The sequence below is a fragment of the Perna viridis genome, chromosome 3 (assembly GCF_037379345.1).
Source record: "Perna viridis isolate PV_CMFRI_1.1 ecotype Kerala chromosome 3, ASM3737934v1, whole genome shotgun sequence".
NCBI lineage: Eukaryota > Metazoa > Mollusca > Bivalvia > Mytilida > Mytilidae > Perna > Perna viridis.
The window spans coordinates 57,910,799-57,935,057 of NC_142447.1; the positions used below are offsets into that span (position 1 = coordinate 57,910,799).

The following is a 24,259-nucleotide window of genomic DNA, read 5'->3' on the forward strand; positions in this document are numbered from 1 at the left end:
TTTAGAGATTTCTATGAGACAGAGTTCCATTGTATTCATTTTGATACAAAACCCAAATGTTACCGCAACTTTCTTGGTATCATTGTAAAGCTGAGACATTTGGCAGCTTATTGATACATACATATGTGAATTTACTTTGTTTTGCAGAAAAAAAGAAGTTAGAAGTATAAAAAACGTAAACAAGATGCTTCAAGGACCCTAAATAGCTCACCGAGTTTTTTTTTTATTTTCAAGGACAACAACTAACTTTAAGGAGCTGTCCAACAATTTTGACTCAATGAACACTTTGAATCCTTTTATCAATTGAAAGTTTCATTCTATCTATTATAGTTTTCAAAATATTGGCTGAAAACTGCTAAAAACATATTTTTTGTCTTTCAAGGGCAAAAAATTTAACAAGAAGTCATCCAACAAGTTTGATCCCCATAAACATTTGTAGGTCGTGTCATAAGGATCATTTCAACAATTTAAAGTTTTATTCTATCTTTCATAGTTCTCAAGATATTGGCTAATCATTTTTCACCTTTCAAGTGCAATAACTCTAACAAGGAAACGTCTGACAACTTTTTCTCCCTGGAGACTTTAGTAAGCCTTATAATAAGGATCATTTAAGCAATAAAAAGAATTTGGCAAAACCTAATGGTTTTGGAGATATATGTAAAAAACTATTGTCTGACCTCTATGTACTATTATTAGTAACGGCGGCCATGTTTTTCGACGGAACAAAAATCCCCATTTCAGTTCTATGGAGGATACCACAAGAAACATTCATATCAAGTTTGGTTCTAATTGGGTAATTAGTTTCAGAGGAAAAGAGTTTTGTATAATTGTTAACGACGACGGACGCCAAGTGATGGCAATAGTTCACATGGTCTTGGGACAGGTGAGCTAAAAAATGATTTTTGTCTCTACGAGGTATAAAAAATAATCAAAAATACAAAAAAAAGGTATTGTTTTGAATTGATCAGATATGTTGAGTAAATCATTATCTTAATTGTGAATGCCTAAAATATGAGTTTCACAGTGTCGGTATGCTGTGAATGAAAATTATGTTTGATACTGGGACCAGTTTTCTAGGGGTAGGGGTAATATTTCTAACATTTTTTGAAAATTCTTTCTTGAAAATTAGTTTTGATTGTTTATTAATGTAGAAAATTAAATTTGGTCACACAATAACTTGTGAGAGTCGAATTTATGCAAATTTTCGCAGGAGTCGAAATTCCCATGTTTTTTGAATTAGAAAAATATATTCTGACTACGAAAATCGCCACAAATCATCAACAGAGTACCAGGTGTATCAGTTGTGATGATATTGAAAGTAAATAACAAATAAGCTATTTTTACTATAGAATAAACACTCTAGGGTGACTGGATAGACTACCCAAGTATATTTCGTTCAGCATTTTTCTAATTGGCGTTGTGACGTCTATTTTGCCTTTTACGGACTGATTTGAAGTTTACACTGGATCGAAAAGTTCCTTGGTCACACGTCATCATGAAATTTTTGTCCACATCACGTAAAGAAGAAACCACATCACGTAAAGAAGAAATCACTGCACGTAAAGAAAAGAAAATGCACATAAAGTATTTAGAGATCGACATAATGCAAAGATGAAACAACCTCATGGTATAAGAAAACCACTGCACGTAAAGATAAATCCTCATAACGTAAATATATGTTGACCTAACGTAATCATAAAACGACAGAACATAAAGACAAAATTACAGAATGTAAAGACAAAATGGCAGAACGTAACAACAAAACGACATAATGTAAAGATGTTCCTACATAACGTAAATACAAAATGACCACATGTAATTATAAAACCAAAGCAAGTAATATAAAATTGACAACACGTAAACAAATGTGTATCTCATCAGACAGTTTAGGCGTTCCATATTCATGGATGCATGTTTTTTCATGATTTTGACTTTTTGTCCTGCTAACACAAGTTAGATTCGACACAAATCCAGATTTTGTAAGATGATCTAGAAAACCCTGCATTCAAACCTAAGAAATCATGTTTCTTTGATTAGTAGAGCCATAAATTTGACAAAAGGTGTAAATTGCTGTCTAAAGTAAATAGGTTAGGGAAAGTTTTATGTTGGATAAATAATCATCATCAGCTGATCTGGGCTATTTGGTATAGAGAATGGATCCCGATTGGATCTATCACCAACTTATGGACAGCTTATCATTTGCAAATGGTCAATTTCTACTGCACAATTAATTTGACAAACTGTCAATTTAACAGGTCCAGATTGTGTGTAAACAATTGTAAAATTACACAGGTTTGGTTATTCAGAAATTTGATTATGTTTGGAGGCACCCACCTCATAAAAGGACTTGCTCAGTGGTTGGATGGAAATTTTGAGAAGGGGCCTTTTTGGAGGTTTTTCAAAGAAATTTATAATTTGAAGGGGCGATTTGTTAAGAAATCATAGTTTTCTTTAAGATGAAAGGGCCATTTCCAGTCAGAAAGGGCAAATGACCCATGGCCCCTTGCCTTCCCAACCCCTGGTAACTTACTAAATTCTATGTATTATATTACATGCACATGTATTGCCATAAAACACTTGGTCAGCTGAAAAAAAAAGGCCCTTAAATGCAGTAAAATCCATAATTTTTTCAAATATGTTGCAAAATTGCCTGTTCTTAAGTTGTCCTGCCTAAAAAACCCATTGGGATTTTCAAAAGTTAGCAGGTATGAGAACTGTTATTAATTCAGGATATTTACACTTAAAAAAAGAATATTGTGTATTGCTGGAGCTGCTAGTGAGGGTAAAAATGAAATTTCAAGTGATATACATCGTATATTTTACCTGAATTTATCCTGTCAACCTCATGGTCAAATAAGATACACATTTGGGCAAAATACCACCAGTTTTGCCTGTGCCATAACTTTTTTGCCTTTTTACTAAGATATCTGACATTTGGTATGTGTGTATTTCATGCCAAGGTTGAGTGTCATGTACCAATTGAGGTGTGACTTTTGAACATGACCTTTGACCTTATGGTCAAATGACATACACAATTTTGGCTTAAGTTCATGACTGATTTCATGCAATATTTCACCTCACAGTATGTTGTAATTGTAAAGAATCACTTGCCCTTTATCACCTGATTGTGCGTAACTCCAGTAGCAGTACTTATCTTTTACATCTGTAATAGAATATGGGTTCTCTTAATTTCAGAGGAGAAGAACTCTGAGCTTAAATAATTATGCCCCACGCAATGCAGTTGCACAGGGTAAAATGTGTTTGACCCATCCGTCTGACTGTCAGTCCAACTTAAGGTTTCTGGACTTTTTTTTAAACACTTGCAGATATTGAAATATTTTTTTGGTTAATAAGTTCACCATGATAAGTTAAAGGACAAGTATACTTTTCGATAATTTTTACCGAAGTTACGGGCTCTGTAATCATCAAATTCACAGAAATAACCGTTTCCCTTTTTTTTTTGAACATTTGCAGATATTGACATGATTTTTATTATAAATTTACCGTGATAAGTTACAATACAAGTTTGTGTTTGGTTTCACATCGATGATTTTACTGAAATTACGGGCCTTGAACTTAGCGAAATTTACAGAAATAATCGTTCTAAGGACTTTTTTCCTAAACGCTTGCAGATAATGACATGATAAGTTCACAATAATAAGTTACAGGTCAAGTTTACATCTGTTCCAATAGATAATATTTAATTCAGATTAATTATAACTTAAATTAATCAAAGTCTGGCATTTTAAACTAACATTCTGAGTAATATTTAACCCAGACAAAAGCATGTTTCTTGGGTAGTCCTACTAATGATGTTTTGGAGGATTTTGAAAAGATAGGGAGCAGCATTTCTTTAGTTTTTCTGTAAAGCTCATTCTTTGTGTTGCATATAATAGTAAGGAAAGACCCATGGGTGGGAGGAGTTGGCACCCCCCCCCTCTTTTTAGCTCACCTGGCTGATTATGGCCATATGAGCTATTTTCATCTCTTGGAGTCTGTCGTAGTCATCTTAACAATTTTTCAAAACTCACTCCTCTGACACTTCTCGACCAATTGGAACCAAACTTGGTATGAATGTTCCTAGGGGTATCCTGCGTAGAACTGGCACAGGGATTTTTGATTCGTCAAAAAACATGGCCACTGTTACTAAAAATAGAACATATGATCAGACAGTAGTTTTTCATATACATGTCCTAAACTGTTAGGTTTAGCCAAATTCTGACTGAGGGTAAAAGTGTTTTTAGCTGTGGTAAAATTTTTGTTTCAATCTGTTAAGGTTTCACTAACCACTTCCGGGTCATATGGCCACCCATATATGTAATTTACCACAAAAGTGTATGAATATTGTTGACATGTGTGAGTAATTTGCCTCCATACTATCAGTTAGCAGAAATGTTAAAAATGTGGATTTTCAGTATTATTTATTCAAGTAAATTTTTTGAAGAATTTCTACAATCATCGTACCATTAGCATAATGACTTTGAAAGCCTTATTTTCCAAGTTTCGCAATGGTATGCAAATTTAAGATGTTATAAAATTCACAGTAAAACTTTGAAAATTTCTTTTTTAACATGTAAATTAATGGAAACGTTAGAAGTGGTTAGTGAGACCTAAGCCATGTTGGAGTTATTGCCGTTTTTTTACCTTTTTTTTTATCCTGCATAGAACTGATTAGGAGATTTTTGATCTGTCAAAAAAACGTGGCCACCATTACTAAAAATAGAACAAAGGGGTCAGACAATAGTTTTTTGCGTATTACATCTCCAAAACCGTTAGGTTCAGCCAGATTCTTTCAATTGCTGCAATGATCCTAATTATAAGGCCTACAAAAGTCTTGAAGGGATCAAAGTTGTCAGACGGCTCTTTGTAAGAGTTATTGCCCTTGAAAGGTGAGAAAGGACATTTTTTTGTTATTTTTGGTTTTTGTTACAGTTTTCAGCCAATATCTTGAAAACAGTGATAGATAGAAAGAAACCTTCATTTGCTGAAATGATCCTTATGATAAGTCCTACCAAAGTCTTCTTGAGTCAAAATAGTTTGACAACTCCTTGTTAAATTGATTGCCGTTTAAAGGCAAAAAATTAACCAGGTGAGCAATTCAGGCTCCTGGGAGCCTCTTGGTCTAAGAACCCTAGGGTGGCACCCCTCCTTTTCAAAGTATGTGGATCCGGCCCTGCAATATCACCACCATACCATGACAAAGAAAAGTGTTATAATGTATGAAATACATGTATTCATCAGTAAACAGGGATACACTTATATGTAAGTATCTACTAATTAAAAACTAATTTCTCCTTGTAGATCTGGTAGAGTGACTAGGTGGAGTGATAAGGATGATAAAAGTAGTCTTGAAGCTGCTGCAGAAGCAGCTGCTAAAGTTAATGCCATGTTGATTGCAAAGGGAGCATTAAAACCATCACAATTATCTCAACAACAGGCCACAAGTAAACAAAAGGTAACCAGATCCCTTACAAGGTTATATATAAATCTTGCTTGTTGCCCTGTGGTCATTATCATGTACAGTTATAATAGGATTGAACAACTATTTTTGGTCGTTCATGCATGTATGAACGGATCTTGGAGCTCCCAAACTCAATGAACGGCCAAAGGCTGTTCATGTAACGTTTGGGAGTGGAGAGATCCATTCATACATGCATGAACGTCCAAAAATAGCTGTTCAATCCTTATAATTCTATCCGACAGTCAAAGTTACCCTCTGAGAGCCTCAGTCGGTTATATTGATACACTGTGTTTATGTTTACGCTTCAATACACACACATTCCCTTGCACACGTATTACACATAATCGTCTGCACAACATTGAAGGCAGCATGGACAAAGTGATAGTAAAAAAATATGAGATGTAAACAATTCAACAGGAATATAATTATTAAGGAAATATAACAAGAAAGAACAACAAGGGTTTTTCAAGGATTCAGTCAGACTCAGTTACAAGTTTCTTTCCCCTAGATGAAAATTACTCTCTGTAAGCAAACTTGACTGGTAAAATCAGTGTGCATGGAATAAACTATTCTTAAGGCTATATTACGCCGTTCTGTTTGTTGCGACCCTCTTTTGAACTACAGGACCGCCATATTGGTTTCAAGTTGACTGGCGTTCAAGCATGTATGCACGATCTGGCGAAGTTCATGCATGTATGAACTTTCTGGCAACGGCGTTCTTGACCAATCACAAATGGCTATAAGCATGAAGAATCTCATGATTAGAATTATATGGTATTAATTCTTCTTTTCTTCATTATAATTTTAATAAGACTTCACTTACTGTACCAGTTTTTGGTTTTTAGTCAACTTGAAACATTCTGAACAGATTGTATACTCATATGAAAACAAATCCATTTTATCAGAAGCATTGTTCGCATCACAGCACATTGACTCTAAATTTCTTGAGTCATGGATATGTTGTATTAGAGAACTGTTCAAATTTTATTTACATATGGGATACTTTTATAATAATTTTCAAACATTTAAAAAGAAGTATAATTAAAATAAGTAAAAATAGATTACAAACATAGAAAATTCAAAAAATATTTCTAAATATTTTAGAATTTGAGTGAAATGGGAGTTGAAAACATTTTTAACAAGATGACCACTTTTAAATATTTGTAAATCTCCTTATTTTAATTTATTTTAAAAATAATTGTAAAATATTTTCACTTGTAAGATGTCCATGGATGACCCAGGCAGTAGTGGCTCATACAAACAGTTTTTTTTCCAAAATTTTTTTTTTGGATATTAGGTCACAAATATGTTTTCTTAAAAATTATTGTTTGTAATTTAGTGGAATGATAAGAGTGATATAAATTACATAGAAAGCACTAGGAAATTTAGAATAAAGGGAAAGAACTCTTTGATCTGTTCATAATTTAGTTGATTTGATAGAGAGTCTTGTACATATATTACCAGTCATCCACTTTTGAAACAGAAAAAAATCTATTCTCTCTGATACCATAGTGACAAAAAATTGGTTGGATAAAATTGACTTTTGCCACCCATTTCATATGGTTTCTACATAGACAGCTTCTTAAATAAAGAAAAGAAATTATAGTGGTTAATGACATCAGAAGAAAATCTATCATTACAATTGTTACAAAACTAACTAAATCTTTATTTGAAGAAAGAAATACATTTTTAGAGCTGATCACGGTTTCCCCTCTTTGCACCTTATTTGTCGACCACAAAAATAGTTATTAATGATACATACAAAGATGTTATTAGCATGTGCATGAAATGACACTCAGAGACTAATGATTTGGTTGAAGTAAAGGTGAACCTGTGCTGAAATAAAATTAAAATGCCAACTACCTACCTAATTTTTGTTAAAGAATGTAACCCATAACATAATTATTTCTTTGCCTGATGTTGCCCACTTTGGGTTATATTGCTGTTGTTGTGTTTTAAGGTTTTGTAAATTTTCCTCATAAAACTTGGCAGCCCTTCATGGAAAGATTTAAAAATTACTAAGCTTTATGGGTTATAGTATGTGAAAACTTTCAGCACATCAGCTTCCTGTCTGCTGCTGCATTTTTGCTTAAACACTCCCCGAGCCTTCATGACATGAGTTGAAGTTTAAATTAAAAATTTGTGTGAAAGCTTTTAAATTGTTCTGAAACTAACATATGTATAATATATTATATTGGGAATAATCTCAGGTCCACATCATCTTTAATGTTCATTCATATTTTATGTCTTCTATATTAGTTTTCATGGAAGGGTCTTTACTGCCATGTCTTCCAGAGTAGTTTTCATGTAACGGTCGTTACTGCTTTGTCTTGTAGGTTAGTTTTCATGTAAGATTCTTTAATGCTTTGTCTTCTAGATTAGTTTTCAGGTAAGGTTCTTTACTGCCATGTCTTCTAAATTAGTTTTCATGTAAGGTTCTTTACTGCTTTGATACTTATTTTTAGACTACATCAGTTCCTGGTAATATGGCATTTGCAGAAGTAGAAATCAATGACGTACCTATAGGGTGTAGAAACATGCTAACTAGAGGATCTACACAGGAAGAGGTAAGCAGCCAAAACACTAAAAAATGTTGATTATCTTCCTGCGTTGGAAATAGAGCTTTTTTCATTGTGTCAAACTGATTATTAGACGTCTGAAGTCGAGATGGTTTAATTTCTGAAAATAACTAAGTATAGTGTCAACAATCTAGGTAAAAATTCTCCAAACTTATGTGTGTAACTTCAAAAACCACTTGTTTTGATGTCATTACAATGGAATTCTAACCAATCATCTGCTGAGATTGAATAATTCACATGTTAGGTTACATACTATGTATCAACAGTTATTAAATAAGCTGCAAGTTAGAGTAACATTCAAGTTAAAGGTATATTGTTGTTTTAAATGGTATTAACATTGATAAACACCAGTTCAACTGATGAAGTGGCCAAAAGAGAGATTACTAATGTGAGAATATATACCTGTATATGACTGCTACACATTTGATGGAATTTAGGAGATTCTAATATTGAGCATTTTCCAGATATCGAAGGCAAGCGGTGCTGGTGTATCTACTAGAGGCAGATACCTGACTCCACAAGAAAGGAATCAGGGTGGAAGGTATGTTGTGTAGTATTGTTGTAGAGGTATTTACTTTTAATAGACATATTGTAACTGTTAATTTTATGTGATGTATTGCAATTTTTAGAGAATGAACCAAATAAAGCTTCAAGGGTTATGGAATATAAGGTTAATAAAGTTAGATCTAATGTATTATATTCAAAATTACATATTGTTAAAGATTATATAAATCAGTGTGTGCTTTGCTCTAAAATTTAATAAAATTTGAAAATACTCTTCTTTCCCAATTCTTATTAAGTATAAGAGAAGGTTTGGAGTTAGCTCCAGAAAAAAAAACAGTTCAATTCTGATTCATGAGAATTGATAAATTTAAAAATCATTGTTAACCTGTGCTAATAGTTATTATTTTTTTTATTTCAGTGATCGTCCACTTTATCTGTGCATACAAAGTCCTTCAAAAGAATCTGTTGATAGTAAGTTCATGTTTGGAAGAATGAAAAGAAATCAAGCATGTCATATCTGATGATCAGTAGGTTGTACACAAAAGCTAAACTGCTATTCAGAGTTGAACAAGCTGCACTAAATATAATTGTATTAGAAACTACTGCATGTTTGATTAAAACTGACCATTGTACATTAAACAAGTAGGGCATATAGAAGATAGTTGGATATCATCATTTTTTATCCTTCATAAACTACTGATAAAGTTATGGCTTTGATTAAATGTTTGTTGTAAATTTTCCAATGATATTTTTTCAGTTGCAGTGAACAGAATAAATGAAATAATCAACAATTATAAAAACAAAGGATCAAGATTTTCACCTGCCAACCCTCCCTTACAGACTAGACCTCAGTTGATAGCAGATCCAGGACCAAGGGCAGCACCACCCCCAGGATTTATTACACAGCCCCCTACATTACCACCACCACAAACGGTAAACAGAGAACCTAATACTTTTTTTTTCTTAGTTTCTTCTGTGTTTATTCAAGAAAACTGCTAATGGGTACAGTGACCCCCTTGACAGTAAAATAGGGTGTCACTTTCATTTTACTCAATTTTCTAGATTCGCCAGCCATAGTCTGCTTGTCTGTGATTTGGTGTGTGTCATCCGCAAGGTCAGGGAAAAAGACCATGTCTCATGCGTCGCTGCCTGCAGTATTCTTTAGCAGAGGTGTTTACATTGATGATTTCGCCATAATTTCTACGAAAATTGGCTGAAAAATACGATTTATACTGTTGAAACTATGGTTCCCTGATGTTAAAAAGATAAATTTGTTTCTTCATTAAATCTTAGATTTAAACAAGTTCTATAGAGTGCTTGAATGAAATAGTTCATTGTTATAGTGTCAAGCACTTAGAAGACTTGGTCAGAAAAGGAAGCATGGCTTCTAAGCAAAAGGGGGATTTCATCTTAGAAGATAATTACAGCAGGGATGCCTGAACAAAATTATTTTTTAAACATAAAAGGCCAGTATTAAATCAAGTGAAGAAATCAAGTGCGTTATATACATAAAGGTGCCATTTTTGTTGGAATATATGAAAATTTCAAAAACTACTGAGAACCTGGCAAAACTACTGACTAATTGATATGGAAACATCTGAGGTTACTGATATGGGGCAAACAGGTCTGCCTTAATCGTTTCAACTCAAAAAGTTCAGACAAGGACTGCTGATTCTGTCTTTTTTTTTTTACATAATTACTGATGGTAACTATGAAATGGTCATTGGCCCTTTAAATAACGAAACACGTCTGAACAGGAAACCAAAACATCTTGAAATTCAGAGATCTACCTTTGAAAAACTGTGCCATAAGTAAAAAGCCTGTGCCACAGTTTCTTTAATAATTTTAATTTTTAGATTTGAATAAACAGTTATTAAAGAGTTCATAATGTAGTCATTTCTTGTACATGTACATCCGATATTTAGTCCACATCAATACTATACAAAAGAAACCAATTGTATACTGATTTACCATTCATGAGTTAAGGGCAAGGGTCCGGAAATGGTAAAAAATGCCGGCCATTGACCGACAAATTTTGCAAATGACCGACCATTTTCCAGCATCGGACATAAAAACCCTTATAAATTTCAGTCTGCATGGTTTTATTAGTGTATAAACATCCTGTTTATTAATTGGATATTAATTGATGGATGTGTGTTAATATTAGATGATATGCAGCCACCTCTGACTGTGAATTACCGGTAACTGATTAGTTGATTGAATAATTAACAGTACATGTGCAGCCCCATTGTGTATACAAATTAATTGAAGGGACTCCAAGAACGTTCATACATTTTTTACTTGATTTAATGAAGAAAAAGATTGACAAATCCATCATTTTCCCGCCGACCATTCAGTGGCAACAAAAGTACATGGTACTGACAGTATGAATCGGTCGTAGTTTGTAAATATTAATTTATCGATTAAATCTTTTTAACACAGAAGTCAACTACCCATTTAAATCATAATACAAAATGATGATGATGATTGGGGGTTTTTACGGTCTTGACTATCCTTACGGATCTTGCATGACTGTCTCTTACAGGGATTCTGTGAATGTCAGTTAGTAGTTGGAGGTAGCGAAGTCCAGCCTTTGGGATACCCGACCGAAGAACTCAGTCAGAGTATGTCCTACTAGTGGCTGGGCTGCTTGTTGGCACGCTGGCCTACTTTCAGACCCCACATGGGTCTGAGAGTGTTACCCCACTCTAACTGTTTTGGAGTACGTCAACATGTAGAGTGGATACAAAATGTTTTAGCGTTTTCTTTTATAAGTAATTAACATTTTTTTTCCTCACTCAGAAGTTTTCGGCTGTCTGCCGTAGTGAAGAAAAAGTCTTGAGAGATACAATGTGTTGTTTACATGTTAGAACATACATTTGTGGTCAAAAATGACTCGTTCATTTGTTCAGATATTTTGTAAATATAGAGTATGTGATGAAATAACACAAATTCCAATATTTATCTTTAAATAACTACAAAAAAGTGTTTTTAAAGTTAATTATCGATCTGAGCATGGAAAAGACTGACACCAACGTCTGCTGAAGTTTGATAAAATGATCGACGTGTGCTGAAAGAAATTTCCGGACCCTTGTGTAAGGGCCACTTTTTTAACTTCATTTTGTGTCAGTGATCACTTGATCAAATTTCTTTACACCAGAAAATAGAATAATAGTGTTTTTGAACAATTTTGTTTGTTGCAGGTTGTTTTACAAGAAAAATTATATATTGGGTTGGAACATGCACCTCCAAATTTTGGAGTGAAAGATAAAATTCTGGGTCCAGAGGTGAGGAAATTTTGTGTTTTACTTGCAAAGGATTTAGAAATTTTAATGGTGGATTATTACTTTCAATAAACAATACGCCTCAGATTATCACTAGTAGCTAGATGGAGTAGGTACTTTTGTTTAAATAAGAGCCAAACATACAATTAACAACATTTTTTAGTGATTTGTTTAAATGTATATTACTATGTATTTTCCCCAGAAATAAGTAAAGTTATCCTTACAATCTATTGTCACTGTGAAACAGAAAATTATTTCAAAAGACCATGATTTAAGTTATTCTTGATTTTTAGAATGATTTGTGTTATTTTTGCAGGGTACTTACCTACATCATATAGAAGTAGAGACAGCAGCTAAAGTAACATTACGGGGGAAGGGTTCAGCATTTCTAGATATTACTGGTAGAGACTCAATAGAGCCTATGCATGTGTTTTTAGAGTAAGTAGCTGGATATTTCTGTCCACTGTTGCAACTTCAAATCTTCATGAAGTACTGTCATGTAATAGTCAGAGGAAAACTATTATTTAAGGTAGATCATAGCTATTTCACGATACATTCTTTATTATTGTCTTATAAAATTATTTTAGAAGAATTTATTACTATAATTTTGTATGGTAATATTACTAATATAAAAAAACTGTAAAAAGCATCTTCCAAGGGGAGATAAATTGGCAGAAAATGTAATGGGAGATTTTCAAATATTAAGAGTTTGGTGACCCTCAATTTTCTTTTTGAAATAAGAAAGAATGTCACTTAATTGTTCTTTTTATAAATGAATAAAAAAATCTATATACAAGTTTTTTTAATGGTTTGTGAAATAGTGAAAAATTCCCTATAGAATCAATATTAATTGCCTTATTAAGGCGCAGTTATCTCGAAAATCAAGTTCAGTGACTTTTGTTTTTATATTTAATTCTGAAGTATGTTCATTCAATGTCATCTTTGAGAAAAACTAGGAAAATATATATAATAGAAATATTAGGTATGATCTTTCTTAAGTTAATTTTATTTTATTATTTTTTTTTATTTTCATTTTGTTGCTGTTGAAGAAAATCTAAACTGGAGTTCTGTTTTGTATCTTAAACAAATGTTGGTATTTTATGACAGGCAGATTATGGGAACATCTATTTATTTTATTTCAGACATACCAACCCAATTGGTCTTGGTCAAGCCAAACAATTAGCTGAGAATCTGATCCAAACAGTAAGTACTGACACTCGGTTTCTAAAATGGACTAACGTATCATTTATATTTCAGTATATTTCCATTAGGATGCAGAACAAGTCTATAAGAAAAAAATAACCAACAAAGAATTATCAACAAAATTTACTGTAGGAGAACTGCTTCATTAGTCATGTTAGTGACTATACACTGCATTAGAAATTGATTTTCAGATTACAGTTAGAAAAACACCATGCATTAATTATGATATTTTTTTATCTGGATTAATGAAGACAATTTTAGCTGAATGGGACAGATTGGATTCCTAGTTTGTATATCTGGTTCTTTAATAGTTTCCCATTAAAGTTCTGTTCACTACTACTTATATCTATTTCAAAATAACTCTTCTGGCCATTTTCAGATGAACTGGTGATAAATTGTCTTAGGTCATCATTCATGCCTGAACCAGACAGGTTAGGCAGGGATAAATTGTCCCAGCTCATCATGGCTGAAAGCCATGTGAGCTATTGACATCACTTGGCATCTGTTGTGCATTGTTGCTAACAATTTTTCAAAACTTTTCTCCTCTGACACCACTGGAACCAAACTTGGTATGAATGTTCCTTAGGGTATCCTGCATAAAACTGATGTGGGAATTTTTGATCCATCAAAAAACATGGCAGCTGTTACTAAAAATAGAACATAGGGGTCAGACAGTAGTTTTTCACATATATCTCCAAAACTGTTAGGTTAAGCCAATTTCTGACGGATTAAAAGAGTTCAGCATGATGAGATCTATCTGTGGTCCAATTTTCATGTTAATCTGATAAGCCATGTTGGAGTTATTGTCCTTTTTTATGTTTTTGGCTATTTTTAATATTATTTCTTTGAAAGTCTTCTCCTCTGACACCACTTGACCAGCTGGAACCAAACTTGGTATGAATTTTCCTTAGGGTATTCTGCATAGAACTAACGTGGGAATTTTGGATTCATCAAAAAACATGGGTTCCATGACTAAAAATAGAACATAGGGGTCAGACAGTAGTTTTTCTTATTTATATCTCCAAAACTTAGGTTTAGGCAGATTCTTTCAATTGTTGAAATGATCCTCATTAAAATGCCTACAATACTCCTTGAAAGAGTTATTGCCCTTGAAAGGTGAAAAAAAGATGTTTTTTTTTATTTTTAGTTATCAGCCAATATTTTAATAAACTGTGATAGATAGAAAGAAACTATCAGTTGCTGAAATGATCCTTATGATAAGTACTACCAAAATCTTCTCGACTCAAAGTTTGTTAAATTTATTGCCCTTGAAAGGCAAAATTTAACTAGATGAGCAATTCAGGCTCCTGGGAGCCTCTTGTTACAATATTCTATGTAAACCAGAGTAATTTATCCCACTAACTATATTTACAAATGTGTTATATTCAATGACTAGTAGTTTTCTAATAAATACTTGAAAAAGAAAGTTTTTTATGTTTATTTATGATATTACATAAATAGATTTTTTAACAGAAAAAAAAAGTTTGTTTGGTAAGGAATTAAACAACTCCTCTACTACAAACATTGTCAAGCTTATGTGTGGAATGATTCCAAATCTCATAAGTTAAGGTTAACTTAACTATTATTTTGTTATTTTTTGTTTGTTTATTGAAACACAGCGAATTTCAATGCACAAACTATCTGTTTGCACAGACTTATGCACTAAAAGTATAACTATTTCAATTTTAGAAATTAATGTTACACCCTCACGGGTGTCTAGGTATATTTCAAGCGCAAGTGTATAGGAAAGTGGTATTTCACTGGTAGCGTGGCCTTTGAAGGTATTTCCATATACTTGTTCTTAATACACAACTCAGCAGAATTTCAACTTATAAATAACATTTACTAACCTCTCAGGAGTCAATAATTTAATACATACAATATATAATGTTAAAACCCTACCACTGAACACTAAAGTATAAACGGAGGTCCCCCCCCAAAATATGACATGGGCTGCTAGGTTCTTTATGTTATGTCAAGGTCAGGTCATAGTAAAAATATTTACTACTAAAAATACAGGGATATACCACGGATGTTGTTCTCCTGGCAAGCTGGCAGCACTCAGTGGTCAAAATCGAGATGAATAGTCCTAACTGCTCTTAGAATAATTCTACCAGGATTGATTTTAGGACGCCGGCCCACAGTTTATATATAACTGCCCCACTTGTTGGCATTTTAGGCCCACTTTCAGGAATGTGGGGATTCGGCTAATATCATTGGTTTATCCTTGTGGGCCTCCAAACGATATGATTGGTTAAGAAATCTTTGCATTCCCACAGAAGTCTATATTCTCCTAAATAATTACTTCCGGTCTGCCAAATACAAACATGGTTAACATCGAGGGGGAAAATATAATAACGGAATGGAAAAGAAGGAAGACGGGACCTACTATAGCTTATAATTCGGGGAAATAAGTCCGTAACAGTCATATCCCTTAGCAGAATATATGAATATTAATGACAGGTGAGAAATATGAATAAATAGACAAAATAAAGCTGGGGACTGGTTGACAGCCTGCGACTGACTGGACACAAGGGATGCAACAGTGAGAACGAACTCTGTCTTGACTCTTAGATTTTGTAACATTAATAACTGGTAATTTTTAAAATTTTGTTTTGAGTCCAGTTTTAATGTATATAATTCTTGATAAATGAGAATGAAAGGAATTTATTGTGTTAACTCCTAATATTGTTCAGTTTTAGGATACAGTATATATTTAATTTGATTTGTCTTTAATTGTCAGAGAACCAGATCGTCTATTTAAATACTATACAAAATTAATTCAAAATCAAAAATCAATTATTATCAAAGTGCATGACCATCTTTAATATGGTATATAGAATGTATATATTTTTTTGGAATGTCATTTTCTAGATGGTTGCCAGACAAATCCAGAAGAAGTTTTGACTAAGTCTCATTTTTAATTAATTATTTTAGGGATGAAATAGAGTCCTGTCTTTTAGTTGATAAACTAATCAATTATTTCCTCTATCCAATTTATTGTCTTTCTAAGACAAGTTTTGACTCACCAAGCATGATATGGACTAATTTTAAAATCACTTTGTAGATATGTGTTTTACAACACTTGTGTGATAAAAGGGAAAAATACCAGAAAGCATTTATGCACGATATACTTTTTCTCATTGTACATTCCACAATAAGCTTGGAGTAGGAAATCTGATGTACCTCTACTTGTTTGTACCCTTTTCTTTTGTGTATTCCATACATCTGTGTAAACTGGGCAACCCATTCTTGGCAAGGGAGATAGGAGAACAAAATTTAGTTAATGTGAAAACCACACATTGGGGCGCAAGGTAATATCACCAGAAGTCCACTTGGAAATAAGTAAGTGCCAGTAAATTTTCTGGAATGTGTAGCCTATTATAAAAAAAATCTTTGGAATAAAGTATATTTTGCAGTGTCCTTGAGTTTGTTGGCAATTTACTGATTAAAAACTACATAATTTTTTGATCCATTCTACAAATGATCTGATATATACATTTCCTGTTAATATATATATATCAGGGGTTTCACTAAAACTATAGTGTAAACAGTTTATGAAAAAAGATATTTAAATATGCCAAGCTGATTTATTAATACATGAGAACCAGTTCAACAAGTTGATGAAATGATAAGTGACAATTGACCAGTATGATTGATCTTTTGGTGTCTATGAGAAATGGTGGGGTGTTGTGTATAAGATGCTCTAACACATCTGTGAAATGAATAACCATGGAATTTTTTCATAAAAAATTTAGTAAGCTTATCATGGCTTTCATACAAACTATGAAATACAAGATAAACAGCATTCATTGATAAAAACAACAACTATTAAATAGAAGTAAAACAATTTCATATAAAAACTGTTTTCATAATTACAAAATGACATTAAAGTATTGGTGATGACTTCCTTTTATGTCACAGGTCTAGAAACTCATTATACCCCACACTACCTCCTGAACTGAGAAAAAGTTAAAATGTGTAAAATACACTGAAGAATAAGGAATTAGTAAAGCCTGTAGTCAGTGAAAGTGTTACCAACATTTCTTATCAGGAAGGGGGATAATCTAGTAGTCTGTTTATTCATTCATTGCTTCTAAAAAAAACTTAAAAAAACTTTTCAATTTCCCAATGGTATGTAGTTTCAACAGGATATGCTATATGTTTTTATCAGATTTTTTTTTTATCTTAACGAGTGGGTGGTATACTGGAATCACGTTATCTGATCATCATTCCATAAGTACGATTTTTGTTGCAATTATATTGGTTCCCAATGGATGGGTTGACTTACAATTTGGCGTGTTGTGTCATATAGATGGAGCATATGCTGTAAGGGATTTGGGATGCTGTTTGATATCTACTTCCTGTTTCATGGGACTGGACCATTTTTCACTAGATAATTTTCGTCACAAAAACCTTGGCTCTCAATGAATGGATTTATTTCATATTTGGTGTGTATAGATGGATCTTATGTTGAGATTTTTGTTGCTGCCTGATATCAACTTTCTGTACAATAGGGGGGTTTGCTAGCACAACACATGCAAATTCATTTTGGATGTGTTGTACCTAATATTTCAGCTTATGCTTGATTGGAGTTTTACTGTTGAAAAAAATTCAAGGTTAAAGATTTTGGACACATTTTTGCTAGCTTTAACAGGACAGAATTGGTTTCATACCTGGTTTGACAGACAGCTTCAACCTCCCTCAGTTAAATACTTAGAGTCCTTTTTTATCAGATGATAAATTCGTTGATATGATGGTAATATGAATGAACTTTGCTCTGATTGTAGGTTCAGCAGGATTATGCCCAATTTCAGCAAGCATTGGCAGCATTACCCGCTGGACATGCCACCATTATAGCAGGTCTGTCACAGCAGAGTAAGTCCTAATGTATAACAGAGGAGTTCCAAATGGGTACAATATTTTCTTTGCAATATTGTTTTAGGAGACCATTGGATACAGTGAAATTTTACATATAATATTTATATATTTATATTCCATTAAAGTGACTGACTGAAGAGATTATGATACCTGACCATGATCTTTTATTTCTTGATTTTAACTATTGTTTAATTAGACAGGAATGCAGGTATGGAATAGGAACAAAAGTTTATTTTTACCGATATTTATCGATTTATGATAAATAATGTAGTGATCAATTCATTACTGCTACATGATATTATATGACAGCTGATGATGTGGGTAATTAATATCAATGATCGTGATAGTTCATTACTGCTACATGGTATCATATGACAGCCCGTGATGTGGGTAATTGATATCAATCTGTTTGTTTATCTCTTTGTGTTCTAAGTTTACAGATGTTGAAATAATATGATAACTCTATTTATTATAGTTGTAATTGATAGTTTACTTTCAGTTCTATTTAAAGATGGTGGAATTGTACAAAGTTATGATTAACAATTTGGTTTTTTGTTTGTCTGTTTTGTGTTTTTTTTTTGTTCTATTTGAATCTTTAATTGCTGTTTTACACAACTCTTGAAATTTCAGCCACTTAACTTTCAAAGAATTAATGGTGAATTGTCTGTGTTTCTCAGGAATGTAAGGGATTGTGTCTGTCAGAGATTTCCAATGTCAAATTTATTGTTGTTATGCCTTAATGTCAGTTTTTGTCAGAATATTACAGTTCACACTTTTGAGCCTGCTATGATACTTTCTGGATTCAAAAACTATTTTTATTCTATATCACTCTTTTGTGTGGCATTTTTTTGTGGCCACTTTTCTTTACAATTTACAGAAACAAATGTGTCAAATATTATCCAATTATGAAGATTCACAACGATTGGCTTTTATAGGATTTTTGAATTGTCTCAAAACTATTGAACAAATGTTTGTTTACAGTATTTCATGGAGAGAAAGAAAGAAGTATTACTACAGTTTATAATACAGCTGATACTACTCTCCTATATAAACTAGTGGTTAGAACAGTTTCTGTGTGATTAACACTGAAGCTACTTAATTACTGACACACTGTGTTACAGACCAATTTTTGTTTTGATCTTGAACAAATTTATAAGATGTCATTAAGTGTTGAAGGTTGTGATTTGTGATACCAATGATTTGCTATTACAGAAAGGCACTACATTAAAGGAAAGGAAACTATTTTCTAGTTCTTGAGTTGAAATTAAATGGTTTTATCCTTGTGCTATCATTTTTCTTTTTGGTTATTGATTATACTAAGGTTAAGTAGAATTTTTGTCAGTAGGGCAAGGTATATCAGAGTTGACATTTTTACCTTCATTAAACAATACTGTAAATGTTAAAACATTACTATGTGCATTAGTTATTGCATATTTTCCATTTGTTGACAAAAATGTTTTTTTTTATTGTAATATTGGATAAAATTCTACTTCAATATGATTGTTACAGGAACTGCAAGTTTTACTTTATTAGATTTACAACTCAGTTGCAATGATGATATTAATTATAATTCCAGAATTATCTTTTTGATAAATAAAATGCAGTTCTGTTTATATAGAAGTAATTTTGTTTTGCAGTTTCTAGAAATTTGTTATAAAACAATAAAATCAAAGTTTATTTTTTAAGGTCCAATGAACATGTTCCACTCGTAGTATTTTTGAAGGTCCTATTTGTATGGCATAACAAAAAAAAAAGACCTCTCATTTTTAGAATTATTTTATCTTCAGTTTCAGATATAGATCACAATTTGTGCATTTGTTCTACCACACAGGTTTATTCATCCAGTTAATAATTACCAAAACATTCATACTTCAGTGTTAAGTTCAAGATTAGCAGTGAATGTTTTTGTAGATAGTAATTTTTGTACAGTGTAAAGGTCAAAGATGACAGTGAATGTTTTTTTTTTTTTGTAGATATTACTGCTGTGTAAATGTCAAGGATGCCTGCAAATATTTTGTGTAGATATTTCTAGTGTAAAAGTCAAGGTTGACTTAATATTTTTTGTAGATATGACTACAATGTAAAGGTCAAGGTTGATTGTGAATGAGCTTTTTTGTAGATATTACTACAGTGTAAATTCAAGGTTGACAGTGATTTTTTTTTGTAGATATTACTACAGTGTAAAGGTCAAGTTATACTGATTGTGTTATGTAGATATTTTAACACTGCAAATGGCAAGGTTAACTTTGAATATTTATTGTAGCTATACCTTAGAAAGAAACTATGACATTTTCCTTCATATATTATTAGTCCAGTTTTCTGATGTTAAATGCTTGGTAACTTCCTGTTGTGTTATTTGTTCCTCACCGTTTTTGTTAGCTCACGTTAGGAGGGGTTTGGTTCACCCTACCCGTTAGAAATGTCATGGTAGAGATGTTCTTACTTCACGTTAGGAGGGGTTTGGTTCACCCTACCGGTTAGAAATGTAATGGTAGAGATGTTCTTCCTTCATGTTAGGAGGGGTTTGGTTCACCTACCTGTTGGAATTGTAATGGTAGAGATGTTCTTTCTTCACGTTAGGAGGGGTTTGGTTCACCCTACTCGATAGAAATGTCATGGTAGAGATGTTCTTACTTCACGTTAGGAGGGGTTTGGTTCACCCTACCCATTAGAAATGAAATGGTAGAGATGTCCTTACTTCACATTAGGAAGGATTTGTTCACCCTACCTGTTAGAAATGTAATGATAGAAATGTTCTTACTTAACATTAAGTGTATAAAAGTTCTAGACCTTTATTACTTACTAAGGATAGAGTATGACTGAATAATCAACAGGTGTTACTTTTCATCAACTTTTATGATACTCTGACCAATACTTCAATGTTACAGCAAGCATGCCTGGTACCTTAATCAATCCTGGCCTGACTACTGTACCTACCATGGCTCCTCCACCTACAGTTCAACAGTTGCCCAGTCCAGGTTAGTTTCCACTAAATGGTATATTCTTAAGGAAGATGGAGTCAATTATGTTTTTTCAGTCCTTACTGCAGTCCGTCTGAATTATGCCACAAGTATCTTGGCTTCCAATGGATGGATTGATTGGTGTATGCCTATGGTTGCTGTCCAATATCAACTTCATGTACAAGCAGGGGTATACCTAGTATGACAACTGTGCATATTTAGGTCTTGATACATGAAATTTATTTGCTTTGTTGGGTTTCATTACAAACCATCAGATGTATTGCATGGAAATAAAAATGTACCCACTGTATAAAAAATCCAGTCAGCCCTGTTAGAAAAAAATACACAGCAACTTTTAATTATATGTATATGAATTAATTTACTGTGCTTGTTATATATGTTGTTCTGTTTATCTTCATTTTGATGGTGGAAATAATTTTTTCATTTTTTCATTCATACATCATTGATTTGGATTATTAGCTACCTGTTAAAATTATGCTTTTTTTTTTCAACCCAGTTGCTTCTCCAATGCACGCCAAATGCTGTTTTCTATAAATGGATATTATTGAGAAATATTGTATTTTCTACTGTAATAATTGTAGGAGGTACTACAAGGATAATGGTGCCATCATCTCTTGCTCCGGTACAAGCATTACCACCAGGGCCTATTGCTTCATCTCTTGGTATATCTGCACCTTCAGGTCAGTAAGCACCATTTTATAAATCAGAGAATTGAATTTCATATTTATCGTATTGTTATTGGTCATTCCTAATGTATTTTTGTTATACACTCTATCGTAGAAAATTTTGACCTGCCCCACCAAAAGTGGGTCTAGTAGCTGCTGATAATACATGATTTGTAACTAACGCTGTAAATTGCTGAGTTGGAGATATTCATGTGCTGACAACTATGATGACAGTGATGCACATATAGACATCTTATTGGGGTGGTTTTGTATGGCACACTTGCTTAGTAGGTGGCTCAAAGTTGCCATAGATCATGTTTAGCCATATAGCAGAGGCTTGCAACTTTGCAGGAATAATGTAATTAAGTGTCTCTATAAATAATTTACATTTTGTTCTGTTTGGTCATACAATATAGCCAGTAGATATATATTTTTTCCAGGTGTTAGTTCAAGCTCTTTAAAGTATCTAGTTTTGAAAAAAAAGTTGTGATGCCTAATTATCTTGTATATTTTAGTTTTGACAGCCCAACCTCCACCTATATTTGTACAGACACAAGCTGGTCCTCCTCCACAGCTTTTAGGTCATCCACAGATACCAGCTGATCAACTTGTTACTTCCATGCCACCAGAGGTACCAGTAGTTAGTCAGGCAACAATTATACCATCACCATGGGGACCCCCTCATAGCAGTATACCAACACAGGTAAATATTCAGAAAAGTTAGAAGTGCTAATTCATGCACTGTTATTTATAACCCATGCAATGAAGTTGCGAAGGGTATAATGTTTTTGACTCGTCCGTCAGTCCATCATCAGTTTTCAGGACTTTTTTTCTAAACGCTTGCAGGTATTGACATGGTTTTTGGAATATAAATTCACCTTGATAAGTTACAGGAAGAGTTTAACAACTTTTTCCGCTCTGATGATTTTTACCGAAATTACGGGCCTTGAACTTAGCAAAATTCACAAAAATAACAGTTTTCAAGACTTTTTTTCTAAACACTTGCAGATATTGACATTACTTTTGGTGTACAAATTTACCATCATAAGTTACAGGTCAAGGTTGAAGTTGGTTCCGCTCTGATGATTTTTACCAAAATTACGGGCCTTGAACTTAGCTAAATTCACAGAAATAACAGTTTTCCGGACTTTTTGTTTTCTTAAGGCTTGCAGATTATAACATGGTTTTTGGTATGTAAGTTCACCATGATAAGTTACAGGTCAAGTGTATGTTTTGTTCTGCTACGATATTTACTTTGGATTAACTAAAACTCAAAGAAATCACAGTCAGGAGTTTGAAACTGCCATTCTGAATAACAGAATTTAGTTAGAAGATAAAAGTCTAAAGGCTGAAGAAACACCCTTATTCCTTTTTTTATTGGAGTCCTTCTACATGTATTTCTCTTACAGACAAATTTACTTGAGTATCCAACATGGGGATGCGTAGGGCATATGAGCGTGCTCACTAAGGTTCTTTATTGTTCTTAAAATGTAAAACTTGAAATGAGTATGAATCACTTGAAATGTGAGCCTTTAATATAGAAATTCAATGAAGTTCGAAGGTATATTCTGTTCTACTTACAATGTACCTCTGTTTCATTGAAGACTTATTTAAAGTTTAATTCACAAGAATGTATCAGTTTTTTAACCATAAACTTATTGGAGTCTTACATTTTCTTTCTGTAGATAATAAGCAGAAACAGTCCTCCTGCAGCTTCAGCACCTTCCCTTCTTTCCTCAACACCTCATGTCACTACATCCTACTCATATGCCCCAAGAGAAGAACCTAGGAGGAGGTTTACAGAAGAGAAGGTAGAGGACAAAGTTCCTGAAAATCTTCTAGGATATGAGGTTAGGACGTGACGTGTGTCTATTGTATATTTTATCTGACCATTATCTTTTAAAAATATATAAACATAAAATAAAGGATCTAGTAATGTGTTTAATTCTAGTACAAATTAAGGACAAACTTGTGTCATTATACATTTTTCCTTTGTTTTCATACAGATTGTTGTCCAACTTAAAACTAAATAACTTTTAAACTATATTTTTACTCTGACATCAGAGGGTCATGCTTTGACAATTCTTTAGTGATTAGGACCAAAATGTCATGAATTCAGGATTATATTATAAAGTGTTACAAAAGAGGAAGAAATGCTATGTTAAGTTATATCGAATATCAGTTTTTTTTCTCACATGTGTCCAATTTTGGCTATGTTCACAGTAACATAATACATGTAGCACTTAAATTAGACACAGTGAAAGTTTTTCTTAAAAATTTGATTAGATATCAGTTTTTCAAATGGAAGAATTGCCAGTATTTTAAAATCCATCAGCTTTGGTGCTGATCATCAAAAGTGATGGAAAGAAAGCATGTGGCATCAGGCATATCAATTCATAAAGGACTTTACATGTAATTAAACATCTTTGCCGCCCAGAATAACATCTAGAATTTGGCATATTTATGATGTAGTGTTTGAGTGCAGGTGGTGTTGCCATAGATGTCAGAGAAGAGAAACGGTTCGAATCCTGCTGAGGGAGCAACCAAATTTGCATCGCTAATTTGCAACCTCACATGGATTCTAGAGTTGGGATGTAGTTTAGACTTTTATATATATAGATATAGATATATATTTTTGCATGTTGTTATTCCTTGTTTCAAAAGATCATGTTACCAATTAATTTGAATGACCATTTGAGTG

At 32.9% G+C, this 24,259-nt stretch overlaps 1 protein-coding gene across 2 annotated transcripts in view; it reads left to right on the forward strand.

Moving 5' to 3' along the window:
• LOC148623075 (KH homology domain-containing protein 4-like) overlaps positions 1 to 24,259 on the forward strand; it is a 38,299-nt gene that overhangs the window by 2,512 nt on the left and 11,528 nt on the right. Inside the window, exons 2-14 of one of the 2 annotated variants that reach the window (XM_088573573.1) lie at positions 5,302 to 5,455; positions 7,927 to 8,028; positions 8,505 to 8,581; positions 8,963 to 9,015; positions 9,302 to 9,477; positions 11,748 to 11,831; positions 12,145 to 12,266; positions 12,971 to 13,031; positions 17,822 to 17,909; positions 20,801 to 20,890; positions 21,475 to 21,573; positions 22,074 to 22,261; positions 23,244 to 23,408. In XM_088573573.1, coding sequence (XP_088429699.1) covers positions 5,302 to 5,455; positions 7,927 to 8,028; positions 8,505 to 8,581; positions 8,963 to 9,015; positions 9,302 to 9,477; positions 11,748 to 11,831; positions 12,145 to 12,266; positions 12,971 to 13,031; positions 17,822 to 17,909; positions 20,801 to 20,890; positions 21,475 to 21,573; positions 22,074 to 22,261; positions 23,244 to 23,408 — 1,459 coding nt within the window. The remainder of the gene's footprint in view (positions 1 to 5,301; positions 5,456 to 7,926; positions 8,029 to 8,504; positions 8,582 to 8,962; positions 9,016 to 9,301; positions 9,478 to 11,747; positions 11,832 to 12,144; positions 12,267 to 12,970; positions 13,032 to 17,821; positions 17,910 to 20,800; positions 20,891 to 21,474; positions 21,574 to 22,073; positions 22,262 to 23,243; positions 23,409 to 24,259) is intronic. The other variant, XM_088573574.1, reaches the window with a different exon arrangement.